Source organism: Bubalus kerabau, chromosome X (genome assembly GCF_029407905.1).
Source record: "Bubalus kerabau isolate K-KA32 ecotype Philippines breed swamp buffalo chromosome X, PCC_UOA_SB_1v2, whole genome shotgun sequence".
In the NCBI taxonomy this organism is placed as follows: Eukaryota; Metazoa; Chordata; class Mammalia; order Artiodactyla; family Bovidae; genus Bubalus; species Bubalus kerabau.
The window spans coordinates 17,498,060-17,514,996 of record NC_073647.1 but is presented as its reverse complement, the minus strand read 5'-3'; the positions used below and the strand labels follow the sequence as shown (position 1 = coordinate 17,514,996).

The following is a 16,937-nucleotide window of genomic DNA, read 5'->3' as shown; positions in this document are numbered from 1 at the left end:
AGAAAATACAACAGGAAAGCAAAAACTTTACTCACAATGGAGACAAAACAATTCATATATTGGCCATTATTCCAGCCCAGGATGCAACTGCTGCTGCTAAGTCGCTTCAGTCGTGTCCGACTCCGTGCAACCCCATAGACGGCGGCCCACCAGGCTCCCCCGTCCCTGGGATTCTCCAGGCAAGAACAATGGAGTGGGTTGCCATTTCCTTCTCCAATGCATGAAAGGGAAAAGTGAAAGTGAAGTTGCTCAGTCGTGTCCAACTCTTCGCAACCCAATGGTCTGCAGCCTACCAGGCTCCTCCGTCCATGGGATTTTCCAGGCAAGAGTACTGGAGTGGGGTGCCATTGCCTTCTCCAAGGATGCAACAGAGTTAAAGAGAAATTTAAAACCTGTGTTCCTGAGAGGGGAGGAGAGGGTGAGATGTATGGAGAGAGTAACATGGAAACTTACGTTACCATATGTAAAATAGATAGCCAACGGGAATTTGCTGTATGGCTCAGGAAACTCAAACAGGGGCTCTGTATCAACCTAGAGGGGTGGGATGGGGAGGGAGATGGGAGGGAGGTTCAAAAGGGAGGGGATATGTGGTGTTGGAGAAGACTCTTGAGAGTCCCTTGGACTGCAAGGAGATCCAACCAGTCCATTCTGAAGGAGATCAGCCCTGGGATTTCTTTGGAGGGAATGATGCTGAAGCTGAAACTCCAGTACTTTGGCCACCTCATGCGAAGAGTTGACTCACTGGAAAAGACTGTGATGCTGGGAGGGATTGGGGGCAGGAGGAGAAGGGGACGACAGAAGATGAGATAGCTGGATGGCATCACTGACTCGATGGACGTGAGTCTCAGTGAACTCCGGGAGTTGGTGATGGACAGGGAGGCCTGGCGTGCTGTGATTCATGGGGTCACAAAGAGTCGGACACGACTGAGCGACTGATCTGATCTGATATGTATACCTATGGCTGATTCATGTTGAGATTTGACAGAAAACAACAAAATTCTGTAAAGCAATTATCCTTCAATAAAAAAATAAATTTTAAAAACAACAACAATAAAAAAAAAACAACCCCATGCTCCTGGATGGGAAGACTTCAATATCTTAGTTAGCAGGACTGACAGTGTGCCTCTTAGAGTTACATACAGATGATGTATTCTGACCAGTCTGTGCCTCTTTGCTTCTGCTGTCCCCAGCCCTCCACCAGGAACCTCTCTCCCAGTGCTTCCTCTTTTCACTATCTTTCTGATGCAAAGCTATTCATCATCCTTTAAAACCTGGCTTCAAGCTCTTCTTTATGTATAATCACTTTAGGAGGTGAAGGGTGCTACCCAGACATTATGCAGCATGAGAAACATCTGTGTCATTAAAAGGCCATATGGACAGCATTTAGGAGGGTCAAGGGCTCTAACTTCTCAATGTTGCAAACAATTATTTGGCTATGAATTAAAAACATTTATGGTTCACCAAATTACTGATCCATTCTGAGTCTAAATAATGCCCTAAGAATAGATACTTAACACACAAACAAACAACTTGTGAACAAACAAGTGTTTACCCCAATACGGAAGAGGGCGCTAACAGGCTTGTGGTCACTGGTTTTCAGTTCCATGTGACTCCGGTAATGAAGCTGATTAACATTAATGCCTCTCCAGAGAATTCGGTCACACCAGGCTGGCACCCGACATTTCCCACTGCAAAAAAAAAAAAAAAAAAAAAAAATAGCAAGGGATTAGAAGGAGAACATACCACACAAGAGTGGAATATCTACCACACTGGTTCAGACCTGAGTTCGGCCCTCTTGTTATCTGCTTCTCCTTTCCTAACGACTTCAACTATTCCTTACTCTATTGCAAGCTCTGTGAAGGGACTGTCTTGTTTGCCACTGAATTCTCAGCCCCAGCACAAGATCTGATGAAAGTAGGTGCTCAGTGAAGTGAAGTGAAGTGAAAGTCACTCAGTCATGTCCGACTCTTTGCAACCCCATGGACTATACAGTCCATGGAATTCTCCAGGCCAGAATACTGGAGTGGGTAGCCTTTCCCTTCTCCAGGGGATCTTCCCAACCCAGGGATCAAACCCAGGTCTCCTGCATTGAAGGCAGATTCTTTACCAGCTGAGCCATAAGGGAAGCCCAAGAATACTGGAGTGGGTAGCCTATCCCGTCTCCAGGGGATCTTCCCCACCCAGGCATTGAACCAGGGTCTCTTTCATTGCAGGTGGATTCTTTACCAACTGAGCTATCAGGGAATGAATAAACAGTAAACAGTGCTCCTAGGGTCAGGATTTACATTTTCAATAATGTTGCCCCAGGGAAAGTAGAATAGCACCTTCTGGACTGAGCGACTTCACTTTCACTTTTCACCTTCATGTATTGGAGAAGGAAATGGCAACCCATTCCAGTATTCTTGCCTGGAGAATCCCAGGGACAGGGGAGCCTGGTGGGCTGCCGTCTATGGGGTCGCAAAGAGTCGGACACGACTGAAGCGACTTAGCAGCAGCAGCAGCAGCAGCAAAATAACCTCAGAAGGGTAGGATTATACTCAGAATACTTCCTCTTTGTTTGTTCTATCAACTGCAATGACACTTCACAACAGATAGACAACAAATGAACTCTAAAAATCCAATCCTATACTTCTAGAGTGGGTTGAATCAATGGAGATGGGTAATAGCAGAGATTTCTTTAAACCTAGACTTTTATGGACAAGTCGAGCTTCTAATAAAGATGAACTAAAAAAATCTAAGCATGCAAGTTTGAACATAACAGCCTATAAGAATACCAAAGGAAGGGAAAAAGCCTGTTCATCATTCTATTAAAATAAGAAACACTATACACCTGATCCAGATGGGGACACAACTAAAGTTCATATCAGTAGCTCTTCAGTTGACTCTCAAGTCAGGCGAGTGGAAGAAACAAAGCAACGTGCACAGGATCTGTCAGAGTCACTTTTCACTTGCTGAGCAGCTCCCTCCCTCAGAGGACAGAGAGACAGGCTCCTCCCTCCCCACGCTGGCAGTCCAAGTCTAAAGAAGCTGATGATGCCCGGGAATTCTCTTTCTTTCAAACTTCTGGGTTCAAACAACTAGGAAACCATAGTGAATGAAGAAATAGTAAGAAGACACACAGCCACCAGGCACACACTGACAGAGGCACTTTACTAGGGGTGATCAGGAAATCAATAGCCCCCCACTAGACAGGATTCTCAGTTTCCTCTGGCAGTCATGCAGGCCAGGATCAGGCACTGGTATTTTTAAAAGTCCTCCAAGAGATTCTAGGGTTTCCCTGGTGGCTCAGTGGTAAACAATCTGCCTGTAATGCAGGGGATGCAGAACTTGCAGGTTTGATCCCTGGGTCGGGACGATCCCCTGGAGAAGGGAATGGCAAACCACTCCAGTATTCTTACCTGGAGAATCCCATGGACAGAGGAGCCTGGCGGGCTATAGTCCATGGGGTTGCAAAGAGTCAGACACAGCCGTGCACACACGTGCACACACACACACAGGAGAATCTAATGTACACTCAGGATCAAGAATCACTGTGCTGGAAGAACCTTTCATGCTGCTTTGTTTTCACCTCTGGTATCCTGAGTTAAAGAGCTTAAAAAAGAGTTTGGGCAAAGAAGCAGAATAGGGCACTAGGTAAGGAAATAGGGGCAAGATCAGGAAGGCAAAAATCAAATAAGCAGTCTGCTGAGGTGAGAGAATAAGGCGCTGCAGGCAGCTCATAAAACTTCAGAGCAGTTCACACCCTCTTAAGGTGAGCTCCCTAAAGGAGGAAATGGCAACCTACTCAGTATTCTTTCCTGGGAAACCCCATGGACAGAGGAGCCTGGTGGAGTCGCAAAGAATCCACAGCTGGGCAACTGAGCAGAAGCACAAGCAAGCAAGGTGAGCTCACCTGTGAGTACATAGGAATTAAAAACTCTTCTTTAAGAGCACTGAGCCATTACGTTTTTATCTCTGCTTCTGGCAAGACCCCAAAACTTCCCAGTCCCTCAGCAATTCAGAGGGACAGAAGTAAGATCAGGTTTTAACCTATTCCATAATGAGGTTCTTGTTATTTTACCTGGAATCCCATCGGTCTGTTTTAGAATCATACTTATATGTGGGGATAAACTTGATTTCCCCTTCCATGAAGTCAGCAAAAGCTTTTTTCTGTGTGCGTTGAATATTTAGCTAGAGATAGAAAAATGTATCATATAAGCAAGGTAACACCATCTTAATAGAAGTGATAATCAGGTTGATCAGCTATTTTTCTGTGCATCTAGTTTCTGTATCTTTTGCAATTGTCAGAGTACATAGATAATATTTCTGTGCCTTATGAATTAAATTTTGACATTCCCACAGCATCTAAACTCACCCACAGACAGGATGCTCATATAAGCATGTCACTAATTTTTTATTGCTAATGGTGGTCAGGGTACAATGGAAAAATGAAACCTGAATAATCATAAGTTCCCTGAAGTTAGTATGTTTTTTTTTTTAATTTATTGAAGCATAGCTGATTTACAATGTTTTCTTAATTTCTGCTGTATAGCAAAATGACTCAATTATACGTATATTCTTTTTCATATTCTTTTCCATTATGGTTAATAACAGGATATTGAACATAGTTTCCTGTGTTATATACTAGGATCTTGTTTATCCTATATATAATAGTTTGAGTACAGCTTTTTTAAAAAAAGCACACAAATGTTGACTGGATAATTCCAAAAGCCAAATTCAGTAAGAGTTAGAGATCATTTTGAAAATTATCCTCACTCAAGTATTTTACCAGAATTACATAAGATTCCAATTGTACCCCCTTTGGAGGCAGGACAGAGGAAAAAATGCAAAGAAGTTTAGCTAGCCAACTTCAATGTGAAGGTAGACAGGGTGAAGATAGGCTCACTATAAAAACCATTCTACTGCAAAACACCAGAATTCTGACCATATCTGAAGGTTAAAAGCCTCATATTAGGATTTAAAGACATTAAAAAAATAGACATTCAAGTCAATTTGAAACATTTTCTCCCCTCAATAAGAAGCATTCACTTTTAGCAGTAGTATCCATATGCTGAACTAAAAAATTCAAGTCCTGTGCCAGGTTCTGAGGCAAATTGCCAGAAAACTAGGTTCCTCAATATCGTTTTATATAAATGCTACCATATCAATGCTTCCCTGACAAGTTTTAACATCTATAAAGCAGCTAGTCTCAACTCCTCCATCAGTTCCCATTAGACCACAGTTTGTGCTATCTGTCCCAGACAAACTTCTCTCCTATGCTCCCCAATCCCCTCATAGGGCCTCCCTCTTTTACCTCCAAGCTGTTGCTGAGCCTGCCAAGTAATCATAGAGCAGCTTACCCTGTTCCATCTGCCAAACCACATCAACATAGCTGAAGGCCTGTTTCCTCCAGGAAGTGTTTTCCAATTAACCCCACCCATTCTCCAACTCATTTATACAAATCTCTGAAATCTCTTCTTGATAAAGACTTAATGAATAAATGTTACATTGACTATTTATCACTAATATTATCTCCCCTCCTCCCATCCAAGTACTTCATAAAAACCTTGTGTGTATTCACTACTTCACTATCACAATGTTTTCCCAAGACAATGAGACCTTTCCATCTACTTCTAGATAAAGACACACTTCCCATGGGGCTTAACAATTTTATCTGCTATGTAAGAAAGTACCTATAAGATAAAATTTTACTTACCTGGTCAAATTTCAAGAGTCTCTGAAGGTCATTCTTGTTAATAAGACTCTTCACTTCACTGGCATCAGGCATGCAAAGCCTGTAGTTCAAATCTCCCAACCAGATGACGACACTGAGGATCAAGAAATATATGAGTAAGAGTAGCAGTAATTAGCATAAAAGTCAATGAGAGGAGAATGCAGAGAAGGAAAATGGGTAGATTACTGATAAGCATTCATTTATCACTATCTGACAAGGGGTTTGAGCGCTAACTACCCTTTGGGGATGAGTACTATCAACGCCTGAGAGGGACAAGGGGATGAGAAAAGAGGTGGGAGGACGGACACTGCACGCATGAGGAACAAAGATGGAGAAATATGGGGTGTGTGTGGGACTCGGGAGCCAAGGAGTTAACTGCCTCAGAGAAGCATGTAGTTTATTTGCTGGACTAGCTTCAAAATTTCACCTGGCTGCTTGCCAGGTCTCTAGGGGAAGAGAATCTGAACATTTTCTGCCTCTCCAAGCTCTGATGTTCTACTGGCTCTCCACGAGGGTCTGCACAGTCTGAATGACACCTCTCTCAGGCAGGGCCCACTAGCGAACAGAGGTTCAGGGCTTTCTGCTGTCACCAGTCTATCTACCCTTGCCCGGGAACCACAGTCCAAGTCCCAGGAAGAAAGGAGACTGGCAGCCCACAGGCTCCCAATCACAGCAACAGACCCCCAGGTGTGCTTAGAGCCCCACAGGGGAGACCCTGAAATGACTGCACCAAAACGGGCTATTTCAAATTCTAAATGGGTCTCCTTGCCAATCTTTGATGCAACATGAAATTTAAGGAATCCCAGGTAAATAAATTTATGGAATTTCAGGTCAATTTTATGACCACTGATGTCAAGGCCTTGCTTTACCACTGTGAAGCAGAATTCCATACAATCCTAAATGTTGAGACAATATGGAACAGGCCAACATCACTATCTTGCCCTACTCTTTCCTCAATTACCCCACTCTCTATTGATTCTAATAGCCCTCAAATTATCTTTTGTTTTCCTGCTAATTCCTATCTCAAACCACTTATTCCAAGTCTCATCACCCTCTCAGAATTTCAATTACTAGTGTTAATTTCCTTACAGCTATTTTCTACTAACAATCCATTCCTCAACTGATTTTTGTTTCTGTTCTTATTAAGTTCCATTATTCACTAACCTTTCATATTAACCACTGGTGTCTCTAAATCACCATGGCCCCTTTTCTGAATGATTCACAGTCAGTGAAAAGAATCATGTAGATCTATGTTTACTGGCTTGGAAAATAATTCACAAAAAATAGGATAATACAGTCCTATATTATGAGTATGTGTGTGCATGTGCATAGATAAAAGTCTAGAACAGCACTATTCAGAAGAAATAGGATGCACATTACAAATGTAATTTAAAATTTTTTAGTAGCTGAATATAAGAAATAAAAGAAACAAGTGAAAATAACTTTAACAACAAATTCCATTCAACTCAATATATCCAAACTTTTGTCATTTCAACATGTAATCAATATTTAAGAAATGGAGATAGTTTATATTTTCCCCTGTAATTTCAGTGCATAGTCTATGCTCACCACACACCTCAGTTTGGACTAGTTACTTTCAAGTGCCCAATAGCCACCTATGGCTACTAGACTGCCATACTGGACAGCAGAGATCTAGAAGGATACACACTGAATTGTCCACAATGCTTTTCTCTGGAGGGAGGGACTGGCTGGGGAAAGCAGAGATAAGAAATGATGGATTTTTTCCTTTCACCTTTTATTATATTTATAATAAATATTTCTATTTTATAATAAAAAATAATGAAAATTGATTACAACTGACAGATCCCCTCCACCACTACTCAGATGTCCACTGATAGAACTAACCTTTCCTCTGATAGCAAATCTAATTTCTCTGACTCATTGCATCTGCTAGTTCTCAAAACCTTCCTCTTCTTTGTGAATCCAATCCCAAAACAGAATCTCTCACTCTGCACATTTCTATAGTTTCTCATCATGGTTAGTCTCTTCTCAGCTCTGCTACTCAAAGGCTAAAGAAGACTTAACCACTCACTCATGTTTCATGATGTTCAGCTGTGGGAGGGTCTGATTTGGGACCACAAAACTCATTCGTGCGCAGATGTCCTTATAATCTTGATTCCTTCTCTCAAACTCTTCCACGTGGGCAGCCAGGTGGGAATTGACAATGCAAAAGGTAGTGTTGTGAAATACAAACCTCACAGCTACCCCACCTTTGTTTCCCTGTTAGCAAGAGTAATTATTCACAGTTAGTACAAAAGACACAATGAGCACCTGAACTTCATATGGACATGAAATCATAATCAAGCTCAACTCCAAAGTAACTCACCATCTTTCCCATGATTCCAGTTCCAACAGTTTCTGTAGCAACATCACGGATATATCGCAACTGATCCTTTCTGGCAAATATCAGGAGCATCATCCCAACAAGGCGGACTAGTTGAACCTTTAAGTTCCAGGGAATTAGAAGAGGTTTGTGTTAATACCACTCTTTGCACATCTCTAACTTCCCACAAGTAATTTTCCACCAAGAAGATATAATCATGCCTCAATTTGAATCTAAATCCTCTAATTTCCCAATGGACCTCATAAAGAGGAAACAAAATTTTTCCAGGAAAGTGCTAATCTGGCTCTGACCAGTAAAAGTCTTCAGGGACAACGAGTACCCTCAGCTCTATATTCATTATTTTAATCACATTTTAGCCTACCATGAGTAAGCAGTATTAAAAAGTTGAATAATAAAGACAAAGCCTCTATCCCAGCTTGTTCCTTTTGCCTCTCCTTCCTAGTTTCTGATTTACAATTTCCTAATAAAATGTATAACAATCCTATTGACTTCTTTGTGAACTAGAAATATGTCTGAAATATGTATTAGTCTATATGAGAGGAATAACATCTTCAGCAGTCTTATCACCTGCATCAGGTGTAAGAAGGTGCAGATGAAAATTACTCAGACAGATGACTCCTTTTGAAGGGCTTGGTATGGTAGCTGCATAATTAAAATAACTCTTTTGGTAGCCTCTACTATTTGCCTTCTAAAGAACAACAAATTGGGTCACCTTGCTAAAGTCAACTCTACTCTTGACTTACAACCAAGTTTTAAACTCATTTAAATTCCACAACACTCCTGTTTTTACTCCAATTCCAAAGCTTACCCCATGCACCCACATGCTTCAAACTGCTTTTCTGTAAAGCATCCAGTTCTGACCGTGTAAGCAAACAATTTCAATCTTAAAATCTTATTGCAAAAAGTCACTTACATGTCATTTGAGTTAATTATTGCTATCAGTACAGTAAAATTCTTCCTTTCTCTTAAAACTTAGCCAAGCAATGAAACTATAGAATCGAGAAGCTTAAGGAATTTTTTTTCTAGGAAATAGGAATGAAAAGCATTAGTCTGCCCTATCCGGTATTACACATGGGGAAGAATTCAATTAATCCATTCTTTTGGAACAAGCTATAAACAGAGTAACTTCCAGTGAGTGCTATTTAGTCATATACTAAAAAAGATAATTAAATGCGGCTTACTTTCTTATACTTGGCTTTGGAATGCAAACTCCTCTCTACCGCCAAGGACCACTCTTGTTCTTTCACAGATTCAAAGTAGAAAAAGGCTTCTGTGCTCAAGTCCAGCTCTTGGAATCTGAGAAAACAAGAGGATGTGAGATCTACATCCCATAATTATCTCTGACTACCTCCTGTCCCATTTTCTGAGACATTAGGTGAAAAAAGGAATGTGGGAGAGAGGAATTTTAGAGAACTGCTCTACTGATTCAAGTGATCAGTAAGGACAAGTAGTTTTCTTTTCAAAAGACTCCCCCACAAGTATATGCATAGGCCAAGCAAAACACAAAAAACTTCCATAAGGGATAACAGAGCTTTGCTTGTATATCCTAGGAATAGTCACTATTAGAATTAATCTCAGATCTCAGTTTCTATGAAGAATATAGTTTTCTAGGGGTTTTAAGAGGACTAGATGCTTCCTCACAGCATTTTAGATATCTATTCCTTTATGATCTCACAACTTTGACCCACAAGTTAGCTCTCATACATAGTCTACAGCAGGTTTTTACAAACAGTGGGGAAAAAAGGGCAAAATGTCACATAAAGTAACACCAAACATATAGACAAAATGAAATTCCAGACATGTATTTTACCCAATGCAGTAGATATCAGGAGGATTCAGATCACAGTTCAGCCAAGGTTCTAACCCACTATCTGGAGACTGGCCATTCACGTTCCACGTTCCAACAAAAAATCTAATACATAATACCAAAAAATAATTTAGAAACAAAGGTAAAGTGTGAACTAAAGAAAGTTCTCTCATTATTTCTATACAAGTGTATATTCACAAAAAGCCATTGCAATTTCTCAAGCTGCTTTGCCACACATACCAAAAAACCCTTCTTGCCTGTAGAATGCAAAGGCAGTGGGCTTATTCTCTCTAAATTTCACATCAGGTAAACCTACAGAAAGGAATCAAGTTTCTATTTAAAAAACACAAATTTAATGGCTCTACCACATTTCCTTCCTCTTACATTCCATCCAAACATTATTTGAAGGGAGAGCTTCTGGATAGGAAAGAGGTATCTTCACTCTGTAAGGATGTCTAATATGGATAACTGTTCCATAAGGAACCATAGTTAAATCCAAAAACTCACTTCTTGAAGGATTACAAGGACATCTGTGGAGGAAATTCTGTTGAGACAGATATAGTATTAAGGGGGAAAGCATAAGGGAAAACTCATGACTGTCTTAACTGTTTACATACAAATATAAGCATCCTGGGGAATCTGAAGAACTGGAGGCTTCAGCCCAGGGATATAGTCATGACTGAATTAGAATAAATGAGGCATAATGGGATAGCAGATGGGTCTGGAATCTTGGACTAAAAGGGTACATGCTGTTCGCAAATAACAAAGAAAAGTGTTGCTGCTCTGCACATCGAGATACACAGCACACTACACCACTCCACACGCCACACACAGTGAATCCAAAAAAGAGGATATCAACAAGTAAAAATGAAATGAAAAATATAATAGAGGAAAGAATTCAAGATAGGCCTCCCAATCAAGAGGATTGGGTGAAACTTCCTTTAGTTAACTTACCAAAGTAGGAAAATGAAAACTAAGGTCTAGCAGTAACAGTGGACTTAATTTGCCGATACTGGCAAGAAGAAATTCAGCAGGTCAGACAGATAAACACACCTGCTTATGGCATGTGCTAGGAGACAATTCTCTAGTACATGTGAGCTTGACTTCGTTCTCTAAGAGTGGATAGTATTAGTAGATGTGGTATCATTTAGTAATACACCACATGATTTATAATCTAAATCATTTGGATTTAGAAAATCCAAGGGAAATTGTAGCATTTGCATTATTGGGGATATGTAGGTTACTGACCGCATAAAGACAGGTGCTTGAATCAGCTCACCATTCTTTTTTATTATGCTTTTATTCTGAAATAAGCTAATTACACTAATATCTTAAATACCAAAAGAACATTTTTTGCTATATCAACTAATGTAACTAATGTTTCACCTCCGTAAGTAGGAGAGAGACTAACCTGAAAGTCTGAATGTTGACATATTCTTTTTCTCGCTTTGTCAGGATGTGTTTGATGAGACCCTCCCGCTGTCCAGACTGGGTGTTTGGTACAAAGAGCTTCCGCATGGTGTTGGTCACTTTGGGGGGTTCCTTATTAGAAGCTTCTTTTTCACGTGAAAGCCTAGCAAATAAATGAGCAATTCAGAAGTGAAACTGCCTTCACCAGGAAAGTCTCACACATGGGAAATCTGTTTCAACACAGGACTTACATTCTATTCACTGAAGGGGGTGGGGGTGGAGGTTCCCGGTGAACCCCTATAGGCTGATTCTGCAAATTGATTTTCTTGTCCAAATTCATAGATGAAAAATTATCCTCAAATCCAAGAAGCCCTGAAGGATGCAAAACCCAGAGTCAAAGCGGGGGAAGATAACATCCAACTTGTTCAGGATAGATAGGACTTTGCTTTGGTCAGCGGTTTTGGTCTGACCCCTATTTGCTCAGCGGCGTTACCAAACAGAAAGGTATACGAACAGTGATAACGTAGATAGGGGAAGAAGCACATCTGTCCCTGAACCACTGACATATTAACTAGAATGATAAACATAACTAGTAAGTTACATTAACTTGGAACATGACTAAAAGAGCGAGTATTTATAGAAGACTTTTAACACAATGCCTGGTTGATAATTAGGGATTATATCACTATCTCACTTTAATCGTCACAAAGACCTCATGAGATAGGTGCTATTAAAAAATCTTCCTAAGTTACAGAAAAAGAAACAGAAGCTCAGAGATGTCAAAGTAACTTGACCAAGGTCATATAACTAGGAAGTCAGAGAGCTGTGATTCAAACCCAGGCAGTCTGCCCCTGGAGTCTGCATTTTTTACACCTCTGCTAAGCTGGCTCCGAAAGAGCTAATGTGCCATAGAAAGTAACAGGACTGAACATGAGGTGGTGAGTACAGACTCCAAAACCGCTCCATAGGAGAAGGTATCTGACATTGACATTACTCCACACTATCTTATCTGCCCAGATAAAATCTACTGACTCTGCAATCATCATAGCGACCAGGGGAAAAAAAACAATCTTTTCAGTACCTGAAAAAACAGAAGAGTTGTCCTTAGTGTCTAATTTCTGGTACCAGCTGGATGACTCCTTTTGGTCTGGAACAAGAAGCTGTGACTGAGCTGGAGAGATAGGGGTCATAGAGTGGAACAACCATTCCATTGAATGGAACTTACCATAACCAAAAGAGGAGCCTGGTAGGCTACAGTCCGTGGGGTTGCAAAAGTCGGGCACGACTTAGCAACTAAACCACCACCACCACCAAAGGCCATTCACTTAGCACCATTCCTGAACACAAAGGAAGAGACTAAGAAAATGAGAGCAGCTCTGGGACCATCTGGGGCTGGAGGAGGATTACTGTCTGCAGTAAGCTGGCCATGGCAAGAAACAGAAGATTCTGGAAATTGACTCAGGGTCCTTAAAGCTGAGTAGACTTACCCTAATCTATCCCTGGGGTCATTCCTGAACAACAAAAAAAATCACCTATCAAGGCTCCATGGGCAAGGTACTCTGCTAACGGCCACATGTCTCTGTATGCATGTCCCAGACAAATAGAAAGAAAACTGCTGAGGTTTGAGTTACCTTCCTGAGCAGCAAGGACCTCTGAGACGAACTTCACACAGTGATCCTCATCAGGGATTTCAAAGCGTCTCTCTCTGGTCCAGTCCCCTTGAATCCGAATTTTGCAGCCACCTAAAAAGAACAGAAATCCATATACATATAATGTTTTCTTGGGATCATATTTTCAACTTACCAATTTAATAGAAGAAGATCCAGATAGCAAACATTCCAGACCTCTAATGTATGAAGCATACCTATAAGATCAAGGGATTCGTTGTGGTGGTGGTATTGGGGGTGATGCGGAGAAAAATTTAATGTAGGCTAATGAACTGTGTAAATGAGCAGCCTAATATAGTGACACGATGTATAATAACATCATAGTTTCCTACATTCTAATATGTTGCTCATATGTCACTGTAGGAACCTTCAAGTTCTAGCAAAAGATCAATTCCCCAACCACCCCCCCTCACACCTCCTAGCTGGAAATTCCTACCACTTCAAATCCAAATCACATAATACGAATCTCTGAAGTGTGAAGGGAAAAACGGAAATAGGATGGTTTGTTCCTTAGGTACAGACTGTACTCAGGCAACTGAATTTATAAGCTAAGTAAAAAAGAAAAGCATAATGGGATCGGCTTGAATTATTCTGAAAAGAAGCATCCATACCTCATTTACCTCCAGTAAAAAATCTATGTCTTGAAAAAACTCACAAAAATAATATAATGACCCATGTCCACGAGTGTTTTGGTTCAAGTATAGCCAATTGGAAAACAGTGTAATTAGAAGCAAACTTACCTAGGACTTCAGTTTCTTATGTATATAACATACTGTCTCCCCTTTTCTAAAGCCTTATATTTACCATCTGTATCAACTGTCTGGCTATGGTGATCCAGGAAACCCATGTCCTTGTTTATATTCTTATTTTAACTGATTTATTACACATACTGCTTTCTCATGGCCCTGGAAACTATAAGCTCTTTGAGGGCAAGAGACAGGTTGCACATAAGGGTTACCCAACACAACACTCTCAATGATTTCCCGGGGTTGTCTGGGACAGAGGGGCTTCTTAGGACTCAAGACTTCTAAAGATAAGACCAGGAAAGCCCCAGGAAAACTGGGCTCATCAGTTACTTTACTGATAATAATGACATCAGACTTCACAGACAGAAGGCATTTAATGACTATAGAACTGGACTCTTTCACACTTGTAAATAACAAAGAGATGAGAAAATGAAATGAAAATCATAGTATCTTATGGTAGAAATCCACTTCTGAACCTTTGACTCTCTCTTTCTTTGCATTTCTTTATGTTTCTATCTACACAGATTTAGTGATCAGAAGAAAGAGAAAAACATAGAGGATAAAAATGGGGGAAAAAAGCACGCAAGAGGACCAGCAATAAGAAAATTAATGAGGCTGCCACTGTAAGGAGAAAAAAAAGGGCATGAATAAGGACTGTGAATTAGAACTGCCTTCAAGATACAGGGAAAACCTCCTTCAGGACACAAATAGTCCTCTCTTTCTCTGATAATTTATATTAAAAGTAGAAAAAAAAACTTAAAAGGAGCAGCTTGTATCGGATAGAAACTTAGAACAGGAACATGTGTTCTCTCTGTTCCAGGATCTTGAAAGATACATTTTAGCAAGTATAAAAAAATACACTGACCCATTTAACAGAAGATTCCAGAAACTGCTTACAAAACAAAAAACACTAGATGCTCTCTCACCATGTTGCATGGGAAAGAGAACAAATTACCCCCTCCACCCAACCGTCTATAGACTCTCTTCCCTGCCAGCCCTTCTGGCCTCTGAGATCAGCTAACACTCCTCTTTCCTCAACTTCTCTGAATACTCTCTGAATCTCTCAGTAGTTCTCAACTCAGGGAGCATCAGAATTACCAGAGGCACTTTCAGGAAATACTGACACTTGGGCCCCACCCCAGGCCAAGAAAACAGAATTTCTGGGGGTGAAGCCCACTGGCAGTTTCTAAAAATACTCCCCCAGGTGATCTAGTGCATCCAGAAAACCAGAGTCACCTGCAAACTGGCTGGCCCCTGAGAGTAGCTCCCCCATAGCCCTCCAAAGTAGAGGCTATTTATAGTCTCTCACACACTATGTAATTTAAGACTGGTGTCCTTATTTGTCCTAATGCCATCTCCAGACCATTCCCTCTCCTCCTCCCTCAGGAAAAATCCCTTCTCCTTTGAGGCTCACCCACTGGACTATGCCAGCGCTTTCCCTTCCCTCCTCCATGAGATCATGCACCAACCTCCCAGAAACTTCTGAATCCAGGCCTGATTCATAAGACTTTCTCTCCACTCACACTTTTGCTTTAATTTTGCATCCCTTCAAAATTAGCACCGAAAACTCAGTCAACACCTTCAACTTCCTCATCCAATGACCTTGCCCCTCCACCTCAGCCACCTATTCCCTCAGTCTTACTGGGACTACTCAGTTATACCCTGGATCTTTTGTCACAGAAACACCATCACCTCATAAATCTTTAATTCAAATACCCACTCTGAACTCCTTGCCACTTACCTGCTCTTAGGGGAACCTCTGACACACTGATCCCTTCACTTTCTCAGTATTCATTCACTCTCTCTTGCTTTCACTACCCTCCCCCACCTTTCTTTGTGAGGACATTAACCCTGCAACCGTGCTTAAGGAATTTTCCCAGCAAGAATACTGGAATAGGTTGCCATTTCCTCTTCCAGGGGATTTTCCCAACACCAGGATTGAACTCAGGTCTCCTGAAGCTCCTGTACTGGCAGGCAGATTCTTTACTACTGAGCCACCAGGAAGCCCTTCGCTTTCCTTTTTGTCAAACAGAAGCCATCATTTCACTCTGTTGCAAAAACCCAGAACTGCCTTACCACTCACTCTGTTCTGGCTAATGCCTACCTGGCTAACTCTCAACACTCAGAAATCCAACTAACTGCGTTCTCTGTACTTATATCTGAGGGAATAAAACCAGATACACAAGCACACACACACCCCATTATAAATTGACTGCTAACCTCAACAGGGCCCTGTATGATAGGAATCAGTCTAAGTTTCCATAGTCAACTTGTCTCCCACTATCTGGAAAAACAATTCACAACTTCACATTTATCATCAGTCTTTGAATCCCACTCTTCCCAAGCTCTTTTCTCCCAAGCAGACTGCTTTACCTCATACTTCAAAGGAAATGGAAGCCATCATATCCTACCTGTATCTCTATTCATCTTCTCCTTTCCCTTCTGGTACAAGGAAGAAGATCAGAGGAATTACAACCCCTTGGGTTCTCTCAGGAATCTTACCCTCGCAATCATTCTCTAGACACCTCCCCTCAGTATCTTCAACCTCTCCCTCACATAGTCTCCTTCTTATCAGCATTTAAATAAATCGTGTTCTAAATCCTCCTCATTTAAAACAAAAAACCTTCCTGGACCCCATATCCCACTCCAACTCCAGTTCATCTCTACATTCCCCTCTGCAGTCAAGCTTTGAAAGACACATAGTTAAGTTACTACTTGCTCACCTTTCGTTTCTCTCTTTAATCCATTCCAGTGTGACTTTGGCTCCCACTACCCCTCTGAAATTGCTTTGTTAAGGTCACCAATAATCTCCATATTGCTAAATTCAATGGATATTCTTCAGTCATATTATAAGATCTATCAGCAGAAATCAACAGTTGATCCCTCCTTGAAATAGTCTCTTAAAAAGGCTTCTATGACACCATACTCATCTAGTTTCTCTCTCTCTTTGGTCACTAATTTTTAGTGCCCTTTGAAGTATCTTCTCCTCTACCCAAACTTTAAAAAGTAGAGTGAGTTCAATCCTAAATCTTTTTCCTCACTCTGTATCAGCACTGTCCAATAGGACTTTCTGTGATGATGGACATGTTGTATAACTACACTGTGCAATATGGTAAACGATGACCCCATGTGGCTAATGAGACTTGAAATGTGACTAGTGCAACTGAGGAATTGATTTTCTAATTTTGTTCTAATTAATTTAAATAGGCACATATGACTAATGCCTACT

General features: G+C 40.9%; 1 protein-coding gene across 3 annotated transcripts in view; it reads right to left on the bottom strand.

The window, feature by feature from the left end:
• The window catches only part of OCRL (OCRL inositol polyphosphate-5-phosphatase), a 50,521-nt gene that overhangs the window by 21,215 nt on the left and 12,369 nt on the right, over positions 1 to 16,937 (bottom strand). For all 3 annotated transcript variants that reach the window (XM_055565738.1, XM_055565737.1, XM_055565739.1), the window contains exons 5-15: positions 12,927 to 13,037; positions 12,377 to 12,466; positions 11,547 to 11,667; positions 11,297 to 11,458; positions 9,889 to 9,990; positions 9,260 to 9,374; positions 8,061 to 8,177; positions 7,767 to 7,954; positions 5,696 to 5,807; positions 4,061 to 4,170; positions 1,553 to 1,688 (exon numbers count right to left, since the gene is read on the bottom strand). In XM_055565738.1, the coding sequence (XP_055421713.1) occupies positions 1,553 to 1,688; positions 4,061 to 4,170; positions 5,696 to 5,807; positions 7,767 to 7,954; positions 8,061 to 8,177; positions 9,260 to 9,374; positions 9,889 to 9,990; positions 11,297 to 11,458; positions 11,547 to 11,667; positions 12,377 to 12,466; positions 12,927 to 13,037 (1,364 nt within the window). The remainder of the gene's footprint in view (positions 1 to 1,552; positions 1,689 to 4,060; positions 4,171 to 5,695; positions 5,808 to 7,766; positions 7,955 to 8,060; positions 8,178 to 9,259; positions 9,375 to 9,888; positions 9,991 to 11,296; positions 11,459 to 11,546; positions 11,668 to 12,376; positions 12,467 to 12,926; positions 13,038 to 16,937) is intronic.